Source organism: Eriocheir sinensis, chromosome 4 (genome assembly GCF_024679095.1).
Source record: "Eriocheir sinensis breed Jianghai 21 chromosome 4, ASM2467909v1, whole genome shotgun sequence".
Lineage (NCBI taxonomy): Eukaryota > Metazoa > Arthropoda > Malacostraca > Decapoda > Varunidae > Eriocheir > Eriocheir sinensis.
Window position 1 is genome coordinate 24,057,148 of NC_066512.1, and position 14,798 is coordinate 24,071,945.

Consider the following 14,798-nt stretch of genomic DNA (forward strand, 5'->3'; position numbering starts at 1 on the left):
CCTACAGCTGAAAACTTATAAATCCATAATCCTCCGATGCAGCGTTCCTTCCAGTAACTCTCCCTCACAGTTCTCAGGCATGAATTAAAATTTTACCCTTCTCAACATTATGGAAAATTCTCTTTGCTTGGCCCATACATTTGCCTAGATGACATTCAGATTCAAAACTGGCTATTCGTTATTCATTAAAATCACGTTCTTTTGACTAGTAAAGTAAATTAACCCAGTAGCAGCGACGGGCCAAATTTGTGCCATGATATAAACCCCCAAGAATAGATGATACATAATCTGATCACAAATGCTTTGATATATATTATGAAATGGTTTGTGTGAGGGGTGATTTCTCATTTTTCTCGCTTGGGGGGACCATTAAGAAACATGATCCCCGCTGCTACCAGGTTAACATGCATAACAGTGAAGGGCGTGTCACGGCAGCCGAGACTCACGCCGAGGTCCTTGTAGTCCAGGAAGGTCTCGTGGGAGCTGGTGGCGGCGTCAATCTGGTCCGCCTCCCTGTTGAAAAGCTGCAGGTCCATGCACTGCCGCAGCCAGTCACCCTTCTCCTGCCAGCCGCGGTGTATGGCTCGCTGCTCCTCCCCAAGCTGGGCGTTCTGTGTGGGTCATGGGTTAGGACTAGACTGTGGCAGAGTTATGATGAAGTGATGGGTTTGGATTACATATTGACAGGGATAGAGTTATGATGGAGTGGTGGGTTTGGATTACATATTGACAGGGGTAGAGTTATGATGAAGTGATGGGTTTGGATTACATACTGACAGGGATAGAGTTATGATGGAGTGATGGGTTTGGATTACATATTGACAGGGATAGAGTTATGATGGAGTGGTGGGTTTGGATTACATATTGACAGGGATAGAGTTGCGATGGAATGATGGGTTTGGATTACAATTAGACTGTGGCAGAGTTATGATGAAGTGATGGGTTTGGACTGTGGCTGAGTTATGATGAAGTGATGGGTTTGGACTGTGGCTGAGTTATGATGAAGTGATGGGTTTGGACTGTGGCTGAGTTATGATGAAGTAATAGGTTTGGACTAGAATTAGATTAGGGCACAGTTAGCTTTACGCCACACGAGTCTTTAGTGTCTCATAACGGTACGTTGACTTAAAAACAAATATCAAGAATTCTACATAGTTTTACATATGATTCAAAGTTGGCAGCATATTCAGTTTTTCATAATGATAAGTAAAATTAATAAACAAATATCTAGAATTCTACATAGTTATATATATGAATTAAAGCTGGCAACAGTCCGATAAATAAGGCTAAAATTTTGGAGTACTGAAGGACTGTAATGAGTTATGAGAAGCTGACCTTTTCCTTCACTTCAGCAAAGTCGGGATTCCTCTTGAGCAGCTTCTCCCCAAGTTGGTTCAGCTCGTTGAACTCATCTTGGTGCGCCCGGATGTCCACCCCAAGATCGTGGTGACTCTTGAGCAAACTCTCTGCTGTCGTGACGTCCCGGGCGGGCTCATTGGAGTTGAGCTCATTCTTCACGTCTCCGACCCAGTTCAGCAAGCTCTGTTAGGGGAGGATATTGGTTGAAGGCTTCTCTCTTACTCAATATAATCTGTTAGGGTTAGGGTATTGGTTGAAGGCTTCCCTCTTACTCAATATAGTCTGTTAGGGTTAGGGTATTGGTTGAAGGCTTCCCTCTTACTCAATATAGTCTGTTAGGGTTAGGGTATTGGTTGAAGGCTTCCCTCTTACTCTATATAGTCTGTTAGGGTTAGGGTATTGGTTGAAGGCTTCCCTCTTACTCAATATAGTCTGTTAGGGTTAGGGTATTGGTTGAAGGCTTCTCTCTTACTCAATATAGTCTGTTAGGTTAGGGTATTGGTTGAAGGCTTCCTCTTACTCAATATAGTCTGTTAGGTTTTGGTTATTGGTTGAAGGCTTCCCTCTTACTCTATATAGTCTGTTAGGGTTAGGGTATTGGTTGAAGGCTTCTCTCTTACTCAATATAGTCTGTTAGGGTTAGGGTATTGGTTGAAGGCTTCCCTCTTACTCAATATAGTCTGTTAGGGTTAGGGTATTGGTTGAAGGCTTCCCTCTTACTCAATATAGTCTGTTAGGGTTAGGGTATTGGTTGAAGGCTTCCCTCTTACTCTATATAGTCTGTTAGGGGAGGATATTGGTTGAAGGCTTCTCTCTTACTCAATATAGTCTGTTAGGGTTAGGGTATTGGTTGAAGGCTTCCCTCTTACTCAATATAGTCTGTTATGGTGAGGGTATTGGTTGAAGGCTTCCCTCTTACTCAATATAGTCTGTTAGGGTTAGGGTATTGGTTGAAGGCTTCCCTCTTACTCAATATAGTCTGTTAGGGTTAGGGTATTGGTTGAAGGCTTCCCTCTTACTCAATATAGTCTGTTAGGGTTAGGGTATTGGTTGAAGGCTTCCCTCTTACTCAATATAGTCTGTTAGGGTTAGGGTATTGGTTGAAGGCTTCCCTCTTACTCAATATAGTCTGTTAGGGTGAGGTATTGGTTGAAGGCTTCTCTTACTCAATATAGTCTGTTAGGGTTAGGGTATTGGTTGAAGGCTTCCCTCTTACTCAATATAGTCTGTTAGGGTTAGGGTATTGGTTGAAGGCTTCCCTCTTACTCAATATAGTCTGTTAGGGTTAGGGTATTGGTTGAAGGCTTCTCTCTTACTCAATATAGTCTGTTAGGGTTAGGGTATTGGTTGAAGGCTTCTCTCTTACTCAATATAGTCTGTTAGGGGAGGGTATTGGTTGAAGGCTTCCCTCTTACTCAATATAGTCTGTTAGGGTTAGGGTATTGGTTGAAGGCTTCTCTCTTACTCAATATAGTCTGTTAGGGTTAGGGTATTGGTTGAAGGCTTCCCTCTTACTCAATATAGTCTGTTAGGGTTAGGGTATTGGTTGAAGGCTTCTCTCTTACTCAATATAGTCTGTTAGGGTTAGGGTATTGGTTGAAGGCTTCCCTCTTACTCAATATAGTCTGTTAGGGTTAGGGTATTGGTTGAAGGCTTCTCTCTTACTCAATATAGTCTGTCAGGGTTAGGGTATTGGTTGAAGGCTTCCCTCTTACTCATCATAAAAGAGTAAAGCAATAGGTGGAAAAGAAAGTATGGGAGATGAAATACCAAAGAGAGGATATATAAGCAAAGGATATGCAAAGTACTGAAGAGAGAGGCTCATTCCTCCATTGAAAGTAGGGAGAACAGAATGAACACTTAGAATGTATAGAAGTTCCTTGTGAATATACTGCTATGGATACCAACCCGAGAAAATTTCAAAAAGCATCACATCAAAAATAGAGAGACTAGAAAATAAATAAACAACCATCTCTCTCTCGCTCTCTCTCTCTCTTAATTGCAGATGAAGGGGCAAAACAAACCTTGGCAGAGTTGAGGAAGATCTGCTGCCCCACGGCCTCCTCCAGCCTGTTCCTCCTCTCCACGGCCTTGCCCTTCAGCTGCCCCCAGTACTGCTGCACCTCCTCCTGCCGGGCCTCCACGGCGTGACGCTCCCGTGGGTACGAGGCTTTCACAGAGTCTGCCAGCAGGTTTACACGTCGCACCTGTTGGGAATACAAGATTTTACCTCCGTCTCGTGTGAGCGCAACCGTGATGTCAGATAAATCCACAACACTTATGAAGATTCATGAAACTGAGGAGAAGTTTCTGATTCCGCAAAATTTACAGCCATCAAAACTGACAAAACAAACCACAAAGGATTATTATCAATTGGGGTGAAGGATGAAGGTAGAGTGTGATAGTATGAATTTCTGGCGGAGACTTTCATTGAATATTCCAAAGCGCAGACACAGACCTTCTCCTCCACAGGGGCAAGCTCCCTCTCCAGCTGGTCATGTTTCCGCTGCAGAGACTGGACCGTCTTGAGGTCGCGGCCCAGCTCATCCGTGTCCAGCTTCTCCATCTTCTCCAGCATCCAGTCCCTCGTCTCGTCGCAGGTGCGGTGGAAGAGCTCGACGCTGGACGCTCCCTCCAGGCTCTGCTCCTTCTGCTGCTTGAGCCTGTTGAGGTGGGCCCACTGGTCGTGAATCTGCTTCTGCCGCATCTTGATCTTCTCCAGCTGGCTGTGTCCGGTGTCCTCAAAGTCCTTCACCATCTTGTTAATGATCTCGATCCTCTTGCTGGCGGCAGAGAGGTCGGTGAGGAACTGCTCGAACTTCTTCTTGGCGGCCTCCACGTTGTCGCCCTTGTCGTCCACCCGCAGCAGCTTCTCCTTCTCCCTCATCCAGATCTCGAAGCCGTGGCACTCCCGCATGAAGGAGAACAGCTTGATTGACTCCTCCAGGTACAGGTGTCGCTTCTTGGCCAGGTCACACAGGTTGGCGTACGAGGAGTTGATGGCCTGCAGGCGCTTCTCCACCGTCTCTGGCTCCTCGAACCCTCGCCTGCGCGCTGTTCGGGCCATGGAAAAGATTCGTTACCATCTCGTACGGTGATTAAGATGTACAGTAGACAGTTTTTTATATAGATTCATTGGTAAATATCAGAACACTATAAATAACCTCTAATGCAAAATATCTCTTCAGTAGAAAGTTTAGTTTAGTTGGCACATCTGTGGTCATATGCAGGAGAGACAGAAGGGGAAGGAATTATAGGAGAAGGGAACAGATCCCAGGAGACGGGACACAACCCCCGATTAATACCTGGTACCCATTCACTGCTGGGTGGACAGGGGCGTAGGGTATCGGAAAAGCCGCCCAAATTTTTCCACACCGCCCGGGAATCGAACCCGGGCTCTCTCGGTTGTGAGCTGAGTGTGCTAACCACTGCACTGTGAAGCCCCCAATCTCTTCAGTAAATAAGCATACTAAATATCTATACCCCATCAACTAAATACCCAAAGTGACAGTGACAAGCCTTCCTGACAACCTTCCAGTCATCCTCACCCTCACCATCCACTCCACCGCACCAAACCAACTTACGCGGGGCTTTGGGCTTGCGCTTCTTGACCCTCACAGTCTGCTTGACCATCCTCGTCCGGGGCACCATGCGCTTCTCCGGCACCTTCACCTCCTTCTTGACGCGCACCTTGATCCTCTGCGGCTCACTCTCCCGGATGTAGTTGGCCGGCACGAAGCCTTCCTCGCCACTGGACTTGCGCACATTCCACCAGTCGCTGTTGGTCTTGCTGAGAAGGAACATGGTCTGTCGAGGGAACCACAGCATGATTAGAGAAACATAAACAATTAGATATATAAATTGAATAAGTAGATAAATAAGTAAATATAAATAAGTAGATATAAATATATAAGTAGATAAACAGGTGCTCTGAAGGGTTTTGATTGCTGAAAACATCGAGCGAGTTTTTTCGATGATGGACATAAATTTAAGTGTTACGAAGAAAGAACTTTGGATGAAAAAAAAAAGGGAAAAGGCACAAAGTATGGAGTCGAGTTATTGAAAAAGTAGTAGTTCAGCAGTTCAACATCACGTTATGAATCCACTCCTCAAAAATAGAAAACTGTGGAATGCTTTGGGTGAGGAAAAGCAGAGAAAAAGAAGCTTGTTTCAAATGATATCAGCGGAGGTCATGTTATAGGTAGTGGGACGAGTTAGACACACCGCAAGTTTGACTATAATTACTGGAACAAGACAAATAAGAGGCGATATATATATTCTTTACATAACCAACCTGTTATTATACAAGTCGACTGTGTTTATATATAAGAAAAAAGCTAAATAAGGAAAGTACAGAAGTATCTCAAAACTAAATTCTTGATGCAGGCTAAACAAGGATTCGTTTTTTTTACAGCAAAGGTATATAAAAAAAAAGAAAAAAAAAAAAAAAAAAAAAAAAACTACCCTGACTAAAGAAAAAATAATGAGAGAACAAAAGAGAGGTCAAAGAGGCCAGAAGAGAGGTTAAAGAGGCCAGATGAGAGGTGGTGGAAAAAAATAAAATAAATAAATAAATAAAATAAAATAAAATAAATAAAAAAATAAAAAATAACCTTGCCCTGACTAAAGAAAAAATGAGAGGTCAGAAGAGAGGTCAGAGAGGCCAGAAAAGAGGTGGTGGGCAAAAACAAAACTATAACAGGACAATCTAAGACCCAAGACTACCCACATGCTGTCCAGAAAACCACCCATCATCCCGGACTCCAGAAGAAACCATCCAGTGAACCAAAAATGAGTTCCGGGGGGCAGCATGAGCCAAGCATAACTGGCGCCACTATAAAAACTGCCTGCGCCATGACGGGCTTGGGACGATCACATGGCCCCAGAAGAAAGCCTACTGGCCGAGATGTTAGAAATGAATAAATAAATAAATATATCTAAAACCTGCCACAAATACCATAACAGATTTCAATGAGCCACAAAAATCCTCACCTCGCCTTTAGCCATGTTCATGCCCTGGCCTTGGAAGGGGTATCTGGCAATGACCGTGGGCACCTCCCTCTGCTCCGTGACAAACACCTCATCCACCTTCTCCACCACCTCCTCCACCATCACCTCCTGCGGCACCATCTTCACCTCATCCACCCACTCGTACTCATCGTCCTCGCCAACACTCTGCTGCTGCGCTGACAACTGGAAACAACAATATAGCATGAAACAACACAAGATTTGGCAGTGTTGGGCATTGGAGAGGCTGAGGCAATGGACAGGAATGGTTGGCAGCGTCTAACCTAATGAGAAACTATGTGAAAATTTAACGTTAAACTGAAAACAATATCATTTAACATAGTATTTGGCAGCATTGGGCATAGGAGAGGCTGAGGCAATGGACAGGAATGGTTGGAAGCGTTTTATTGGCCGTCTAACCTCATGAAAATTGATGTGAAAGTCTAACGTCGAACCGAAAACAATATTAGCATGACACAACACAAGATTTGGCAGCACTGGGCATTGGAAAGGCTGAGGCAATGGACAGGAATGGTTGGAAGCGTTTTATTGGCCGTCTAACCTCAGGAAAATTTATGTGAAAATCTAACATCAAACTGAAAACAATATCAGTATGACACAACACAAGACTAGGCAGTGTTGGGCATAGGAGAGGCTGAGGCAATGGACAGGAATGGTTGGCAGCGTTTTATTGGCCGTCTAACCTAAGGAAAATTTATGTGAAAATCTAACATCAAACTGAAAACAATATTAGCATGAAACAACACAATATTAGGCAGATGAGTTAGATAGAACTTTAAGCCTACAAATTAGTCACTTTTCGGTCATGTTTTCCTCAACTTGCATCACTACACAATGCACACCGTCACAACCACTCACCTCAGAACAGGACTTACATTCAGGGTGGATATGCCGGAATTGATGAGCTTCTGGCCCTGGAAGTTAATGGCCTTGATGTCCCCCTCGTAAGACTTGATCTCCTCCTCGAGGCGCGCGTGGAGCTGCAGGAGGGCGAGGCCGCTTGGCTCGTCCTCGCCGTAATCCTTGGACTGACACAGCGGCACCTTCTCCTTGATCCACGACTCGGCCTCATTGGCGTCAGCGTTGAACTGGAGACGAGGCAAAATGGAAGGGTGTTAGTCTGTTATAGATTGTAATGTCTATACAGTTTAACCCGTCCACTGCAATTGGCACGGATTTCGCCTTCACTGGTAGCCTGGTAACATATGCTCCCAGGTCTTTCTCTGCCTTTGTGGTGGGTAGTGGAGTGTTTCCCATGTGGTATTGGTATGCTGGATTTCCCCTCCCAAGATGCATGACCTCACTTTTTTCTTCACTAAATTGTAGCAGCCACTTTTTGTTCCACTCCTGTAGCTTGGTGATGTCTTCTTGTAGGAAATCCACATCCAAGGGGTTAAAGATTTCACTACTACTACTACTACTACTACTACTACTACTACTACTGCTAATACTGCTACTTCTTTTTCTTCCTCGTTTATCATCTGTATTTCCCCTCATGGAGTTGGACAGGCTGAGTCTCTCCTACTCTTCCTTCTCCTTGATGTTCATCCCTCTCATGTCAATACAATTCTTTTCTTTCATTGTGGTAAAGAAATACAAGAAAAATACAGTAAAACCTCATTGGCATCAGCATTGAACTGGAGAAGATGTTAAATGAAAAACCTTAGTCTATCCGAATACAATACCTATACTGTTAACAGATCAATGCATTTAATACAGTAAAGATGATGGACCTAGGGTGAAATATATACGCTGTAAAACCCCTACAACTCACCGCAATCGATGACATAACCTTTTCCAACTAAGCTAATTTGCCAACTCATAGGCCTCTGAGAACTTACGACTTCTCCCTCAAATAAATAAATAGATAAATAAATTAATAAACAAGAACAGAAGCCCCACACAAGCCTCACCGAGCAGGCCTCCGCGGCGTCCTCCAGCTGGCGGCGGCGGTCGTTGGCGTACTGCTCTAGCTGCCTCCACTTCTCCTTGAGGGCCTCGATGCGTTCGCTGATGGCCTTGGAGTCCGGGTGGCTTGCCTTCATCAGCGCCTCCCCGGACCGCATCACCTTCTCAGACTTGGGGCGGCGGGCGCACATCTCGTCCTCCAGCGCCTGGCGGGGATGGCAGAGGGTGTGAGAGGTTGTGAGGTGGAGGGTAGAGGGTGAGGAAGGGGTTGTGGGGTAGGGTGCAAGGGGTTGTGAGGTCGAATGGAGGGTGTGAGGGTGGGGGTTGTGAGGTGGAGGGTAGGGTGCAAGGGGTTGTGAGGTGGAATGGAGGGTGTGAGGGTGGGGGTTGTGAGGTGGAGGGTAGGGTGCAAGGGGTTGTGAGGTGGAATGGAGGGTGTGAGGGTGGAGTTGTGAGGTGGAGGGTGGGGATGTGAGGGAGGGGTTGTGAGGTGGAGGATAGGGTGTGAGGTGTGGGGGTAGGGTGTGAGGGGTTTTGAGGAGGAGGGGAAGGCATAAAAGCAGGGGTTATAAGGGGTTGTGAGGTGGAGGGGAAGGCATGAGGGCAGGGGTTGTAAAGAGTTGTGAGGTGAGGGGTTGTGAGTTGGGGGGTAGCATGTGAGGGTGGGGGTTGTGAGGTGGATGGCAGGCAAGGGACACGTTACATCACACCAACAGCATAACAGCATCCTCCTGTTACTTAAATACAATAAAAAATAAGTTCTCAGTAAAGGATTTTTTACGACTTCAGGGACCGACGGCTAAAAAAATTAAAATAGATATCTATATAAATAAAGAATAAGCAGTTCATGCATGCAATTCAACTCCACGCTTCTTAATGTTCACACTTTTTAGAGTTTACCGAACATCACAAGAAATTTAGGTGGTAGTTACGATATATGATGAAACCAGTGAATGAAGGAAATGGAGAAGGAAATAGAGAAGCCCAGTGAACATTAATTTATCTACTTCCAATATCCAAGTCATCACAATTACGGACGTCATTTCCTCCATACACAGGTCGGAAAGTTTAGAGTTTACTGAACATCACAAGAAATTTAGGTGGTAGTTACGATACATGATGAAACCAGTGAATGAAGGAAATGGAGAAGGAAATAGAGAAGCCCAGTGAACATTAATTTATCTACTTCCACTATCCAAGTCATCACAATTAAGGACGTCATTTCCTCCACAGACAGGTCAGAAAGTTAGTCGCACACTTAGAAAGGAGAATAAAATAAAGAGAAATAAAATACCAAAGCATGCACGGGATAGGAGTGTACAGAAGGCAAGGATGAACAAGACACGGATAAGAATAGACATGCAAAACAAACGTACAAAATGGACCAGGAGAGACAGACAAAAACAAAGCAGGATTTCCACACTCTGAAGCAGCACTTTTTTTTTACGACAGACAGACAGGAGACAGCTTAAGGACACAAAAAAAAAAGGAAACAATAATAAAAAAAAAGCCCGCTACTCGATTTACTTTACCTTGAGGAAGATCTGATCCTGGTGACGCGTTAAGAGAGGTGTTAGTGCAGGGTCACCAGGGAGGGAGGTGGAGTGAGGAACAGGGAAGCGTTAGTGGCAAGCAGTGAAAAGGAATCTGCTCCTGAGGGTAGCAGCTACTCTACGACAGGCATGTTAGGCAGTACAGGGAGAGGTAATGCATAACTACATCTACTGTTCTGAGAGATAGTGAAAACCAAGACATGTAACCCACGAAAACTACAAATATTCAGTCGTCCCTCAAATAGTACGGTTTCCAATAGATCGGTTTTAGTTTTATCTGGATTTTCTAAGGAGATTTTTTAGGATTTTTATATTTCCTGACGCCCAGGAAATTTAAAAATCCTAAAAGATCTTCTATAACAATCCGTATCAAACCAAAACCGATCTATTGGAAACCGTACTGTTTGAGGGATGACTACACTTAATATTATGGTTAGTCTGTTAAAGAAAATGTGATTCATATTTGAAGGGATCCTCCTTACATTCTATTAGTACAGTTTCAGAAAAAAAGTGCTGATCTGCCTTATTCTATACTTTCTGGGACTGGATGGCTAATTCCTGCATGACAAGCCACATGGGAAAGTTTCGTTTAGTCGGCGCAACATCTGTGGTCATATGCCGGAGAGAGACAGAAGGGGAAGGAATTATAAAAAGGAACAGATCCCAGGAGACGGGACTCAACCCCCGATTAATACCTGGTACCCATTTACTGCTGGGTGGACAGGGGTGTAGGGTATCTGAAAACCCGCCCAAATTTTTCCACTCCGCCCGGGAATCGAACCCGGGCTCTCTCGGTTGTGAGCCGAGTTGTACTTATGCAGACATTATGGGTCAACTGTAACGCAGGTGACTGAACATAAAAATGACGGGATACAATAAATGAGGTTAATCCTAAAATTGCAATACAGGCATAACTTCCGCTGTGGATTGTGCAGGAGTTGCACTTATGTGAACAGTGGGGTCAACTGTAATACAAGTAACTGAATATAAAAAGTGAAGGGATACAGTAAATGAGGTTAGTCCAAATGTGTAATACAGGCATAACTTCCACTGTGAATTGTGCAGGAGTCGTACTTATGTGAACAGTGGGTTCAACTGTAATACAAGTAACTGAATATAAAAAGTGAAGGGATACAGTAAATGAGGTTAGTCCAAATGTGTAATACAGGCATAACTTCCACTGTAAAATGTGCAGGAGTTGTCCTTATGTGATCAGTGGGTTCAGGGTTACCAAATTACCGCATTCAGCCACTCAGCACGTTGTATGTATTTTTTTTTTCTGAGTTGGTGATAGAGCAAACAATAATAATAAAATATGCAAGAAGAACTTTAACTGAAATTTCGTTATGTGTGTGGGTAGGAAAGTTTTGAGCCCCGGAAGTGATAAATGCGATGTTTTGAGTACTATAATTTGGCAACGGTGTGTGGGGGTCACCTATAATTCACGTAAACCACAGGAATAAAAATGCTGAATGGCAATTACAAGCAGTGAATGTACAGTTGATGTGTCACCTAATATCAAACATCATATAGAAGGCCCAGTCGTGTGTGTGTGTGTGTGTGTGTGTGTGTGTGTGTGTGTGTGTGTGTGTGTGTGTTTTTCAACAAAGGAGGCAGCTCAAGGGCACACAAAAAAGAAAACAATAATAAAAAAAAAGCCCGCTACTCGCTGCTCCTAAAGTAAAACAAAAGAGGTGGCCGAAAGGAAGATCAATTACATTCCCACAACTCTACAGTGCTCTACAGGCCTTTGGTTCAGTACTTTCAAGCATCAATAAGAAAGGTCTTTTACATGGTAAGAACTAAAAAGCCATTATGTTTCTCCTCAGCGTTCAGAAACACCTTTTCCATGCTATCCTTAAGACTTAAATGTTTGTTTCCCCACATTGATAGTTAACAAGATTCAAAGGAAACTTGTAAGAATAAAAGGTTCAGGGATCTCAGGTGGTGGGTTGGTTCTTAGATATTCTTTCATGCTGTTTGAAGATATAAACAATAGTTACTCATCACTAAAAGAAGCAAGAAAGGGAAGTGGTCTTGAAAATTATCTTGGCCAGAGAAAAAAAACTTGACTCACTAGTTAAGATAATTCAGGAAAAGGTGCAAAGACTGTAGATAACAAGATAAAAGTAGAAACACTGACTACTGCGGATCATCTGAGAAGTCTGACCTCCTGCGATGAACAAGACCCATCCCGTCCTATCTCCCTTTAGGTACACCATCCCTAAACACCCGCCCCGCCTACCTTGTGCTTCTGCTGGAGGGAGATGACGCCCCCGATGTCCTTGGCAATCACACCGGCCAGGCAAATCCTCTGCTTCTCGATGACCCAGGCCTCCTCCTCCTCCATGTCCACCTCAAACTGGAACAGGTCCCTCGCCTCCTCCAGCTTCAGTCTCCTCTCAGCGGCCTTCTTCAGGAGTGCGCGCTGGCCCTGGTTCAGCTCCTCCAGCCTCTTCTGCAGCAGCGACGCGTCCTTGAGGTTGGAGGTGATGCACGCCTCGCCCTGCTTGTTGAGGCGCTTGATGGTCTCCCCCATGGAGTGCACCTGCGACTCCATGAGCGCGTGTTTCTGCAGCAGGTCCTCCACGGCCAGCAGGTGGCGCCCAACGTCGTCTGAGCAGAAGTTTGCCTGGAATTTTTGAGGCAGAGGATTAGGGCAAGAAAGGAACGTGGTAGATATTATATACAAAATTAATCAGTGTCTTCTACATACTTGCCTATCTTACATTTTTTTCTTTCTTTTTATGACAACAGTGACTTCTCTTTAACCTCACAATTAACCCAGTAGCAGCGGGGATCATGTTTCTTAATGGTCCCCATTCACTGCTGGGTGGAAAATGAGAAAACCTCACACAAATTTTTCCATTTCATAATATATATTATAAGCATTTGTGATCAGATTATGTCATCTATTTTGGGGGTTATATCATGCATTTTTTCTTTTTATTACATGGTAAAGCCACAAATTTGTCCCATCGCTGCTACTGGGTTAATCAATGCCTTTTATAAAACTAACATTTTTTTTACAAGTCACCTCTTTCGTTTACACTCAGCCAATGTCTTTTACAAACCTGTCTATTTAACACACTTTCTTCTTATGACAAGTGACTCCTTCATTTCACACTCAAGATCAAAATTAACTAAAGCTCTCTACAAACCGACCTAACATTTATTTTTATTTTTACAGCAACAGTAAGTAGGGGGCTTTTTTTTTTTCATTATTGTTTTCTTTTTTTATGCCCTTGCACTTTCTCCTCAGATGTATATATATATATAAAAAAAGAAGACTTCTGTAACACCAAGGTCAGAAGCGGTACAAGAATCAACGTAGCCAGATCATCGTTTTTACCTGTTTCTGCCCCATAACTATTGCCAAGAAACACCAATAATTAACCATTTTAACGATAACTCTATATAAAACCAGTTAAAGGGATGGAGGAGACAGTTTGAGAGTTGGAAATCGGCAAATACAAGAGGCTGAGAGCACGACCATCTGGCAACATTGACAAGAACAACTTAATGGACCCATCGCCTCACGTCCTCACCTCAAGTTCCTTTATGGAGGCCGTGATGGTGTCCACCTCGCGCATGATGGCCACCAGGATGCAGCAGTTGCGGAGGTGCGTCTTGTGTTTGTTGAGCAGGTCCAGCAGGTCGCTCCACTTCTTCAGGATGTCCTTCTCCTTCTTGCGGATGGCCTCCTTCCCGTGGTAGTTCTCAATGTCCAACTCGTCTGCCATTTTTGTCAAGTCCTCAAATCTTTCTTGCTGTGATGGGTCAGTAAAACGGTTAGTTAGTCTGGTTTTGGTTAATGATATTTTAAGGGCTGGTCTTAAGTTGCTCCTCATTGCATAGACTGGATTATTATTCAAGGTAGATTCTATAGACAGGAGAGGAAAGGATAACCATCTTTGTCACGAGCTCCAGTGATGGACGAGATGGGAGAGAGGGAGAGAGAAAATGTAGACATAGCCGTGCAAGGATAAAAATAAGTACTAATTCATCATCATCATCATTTCATCGACGCCTGCACCTAGGAGCTCCCACCAGGGGATGGCCACGGCAGAAGAGCTTCCAACTTTCTCTATCCAGACACTCCCTCCTTGCCTGCTCAAAGTGCTAATTCATAAAGGCAAAAACAGAAGAGGAAGTGTCCCTTCATTTGACAAGTCTGAAAAATTACACACACACACAAAAATAAAAGTGTGTAAATGTTAGAAAGAGGAGAAAAGAAGAGAGAAGTGACAGACATGTTAGAAAGAGGAGAGGAGAGAAGTGATAGACATGTTAGAAAGTGGAGAGGAGAAGAGAGAAGTGACAGACATGTTAGAAAGAGGAGAAAAGAAGAGAGAAATGACAGACAACAATGTAAACAAATGTAGCGCAAGTAAACTAACCCGAGCCAGGATGTCGGCGCTGATGGCCTCGTGCTTCTTGACGGTGGCTTCAACCTGCGCCAAGTTGCTGCCGTAGCGCGGATCACTCAGCACCTGAATCATCTCCTCCAGGTAGCCCTTACGCAGGACACTCTGTGGAAGGCAAAGACACAACCATTACCATCACTCCGCTGAACGTTCGAACCTAAATCACTTATCTTCTTGATCCCTTTTGTGGGGAAACACACAAAAATAATGCCACAGGACCTAAAACAACTCCCTCATTCATCCTCTTCCATTTTACCTTCTTGTCAAACTTGTAGGCCAGCTGCTCGAGCCTCTCCTGGCGCAGCAGCTCGTCCCTGAGAGCCACCTCACGTCTATGCTCGGCCTTCTCCAGCTTGTTCCACTCTCGCTCAATGTCGTGCACCAGCTGCCCGTCCTTGGGGATGAACACGGGTTGGTTGAGGGCCTTGAGGCTGGTGTTGATAGCGAAGAACAACGCCTCGATCTCGCTCCTCTCCTTGTACCTGGGTGTGGGGGGGAAAGACAACGACAATGATGATGATGG

The 14,798-nt window shown here is 44.3% G+C and overlaps 1 protein-coding gene across 1 annotated transcript in view; it reads right to left on the reverse strand.

Annotated features, from left to right (window-relative positions):
- LOC126980574 (spectrin alpha chain-like) overlaps nt 1-14,798 on the reverse strand; it is a 56,453-nt gene that overhangs the window by 38,010 nt on the left and 3,645 nt on the right. The window contains exons 4-15 of the mRNA XM_050830648.1: nt 14,532-14,757; nt 14,249-14,380; nt 13,397-13,618; nt 12,094-12,480; nt 8,301-8,501; nt 7,263-7,475; nt 6,352-6,552; nt 4,944-5,166; nt 3,818-4,413; nt 3,384-3,566; nt 1,336-1,542; nt 447-611 (exon numbers count right to left, since the gene is read on the reverse strand). Of these exons, the coding sequence (XP_050686605.1) occupies nt 447-611; nt 1,336-1,542; nt 3,384-3,566; nt 3,818-4,413; nt 4,944-5,166; nt 6,352-6,552; nt 7,263-7,475; nt 8,301-8,501; nt 12,094-12,480; nt 13,397-13,618; nt 14,249-14,380; nt 14,532-14,757 (2,956 nt within the window). The remainder of the gene's footprint in view (nt 1-446; nt 612-1,335; nt 1,543-3,383; nt 3,567-3,817; nt 4,414-4,943; nt 5,167-6,351; nt 6,553-7,262; nt 7,476-8,300; nt 8,502-12,093; nt 12,481-13,396; nt 13,619-14,248; nt 14,381-14,531; nt 14,758-14,798) is intronic.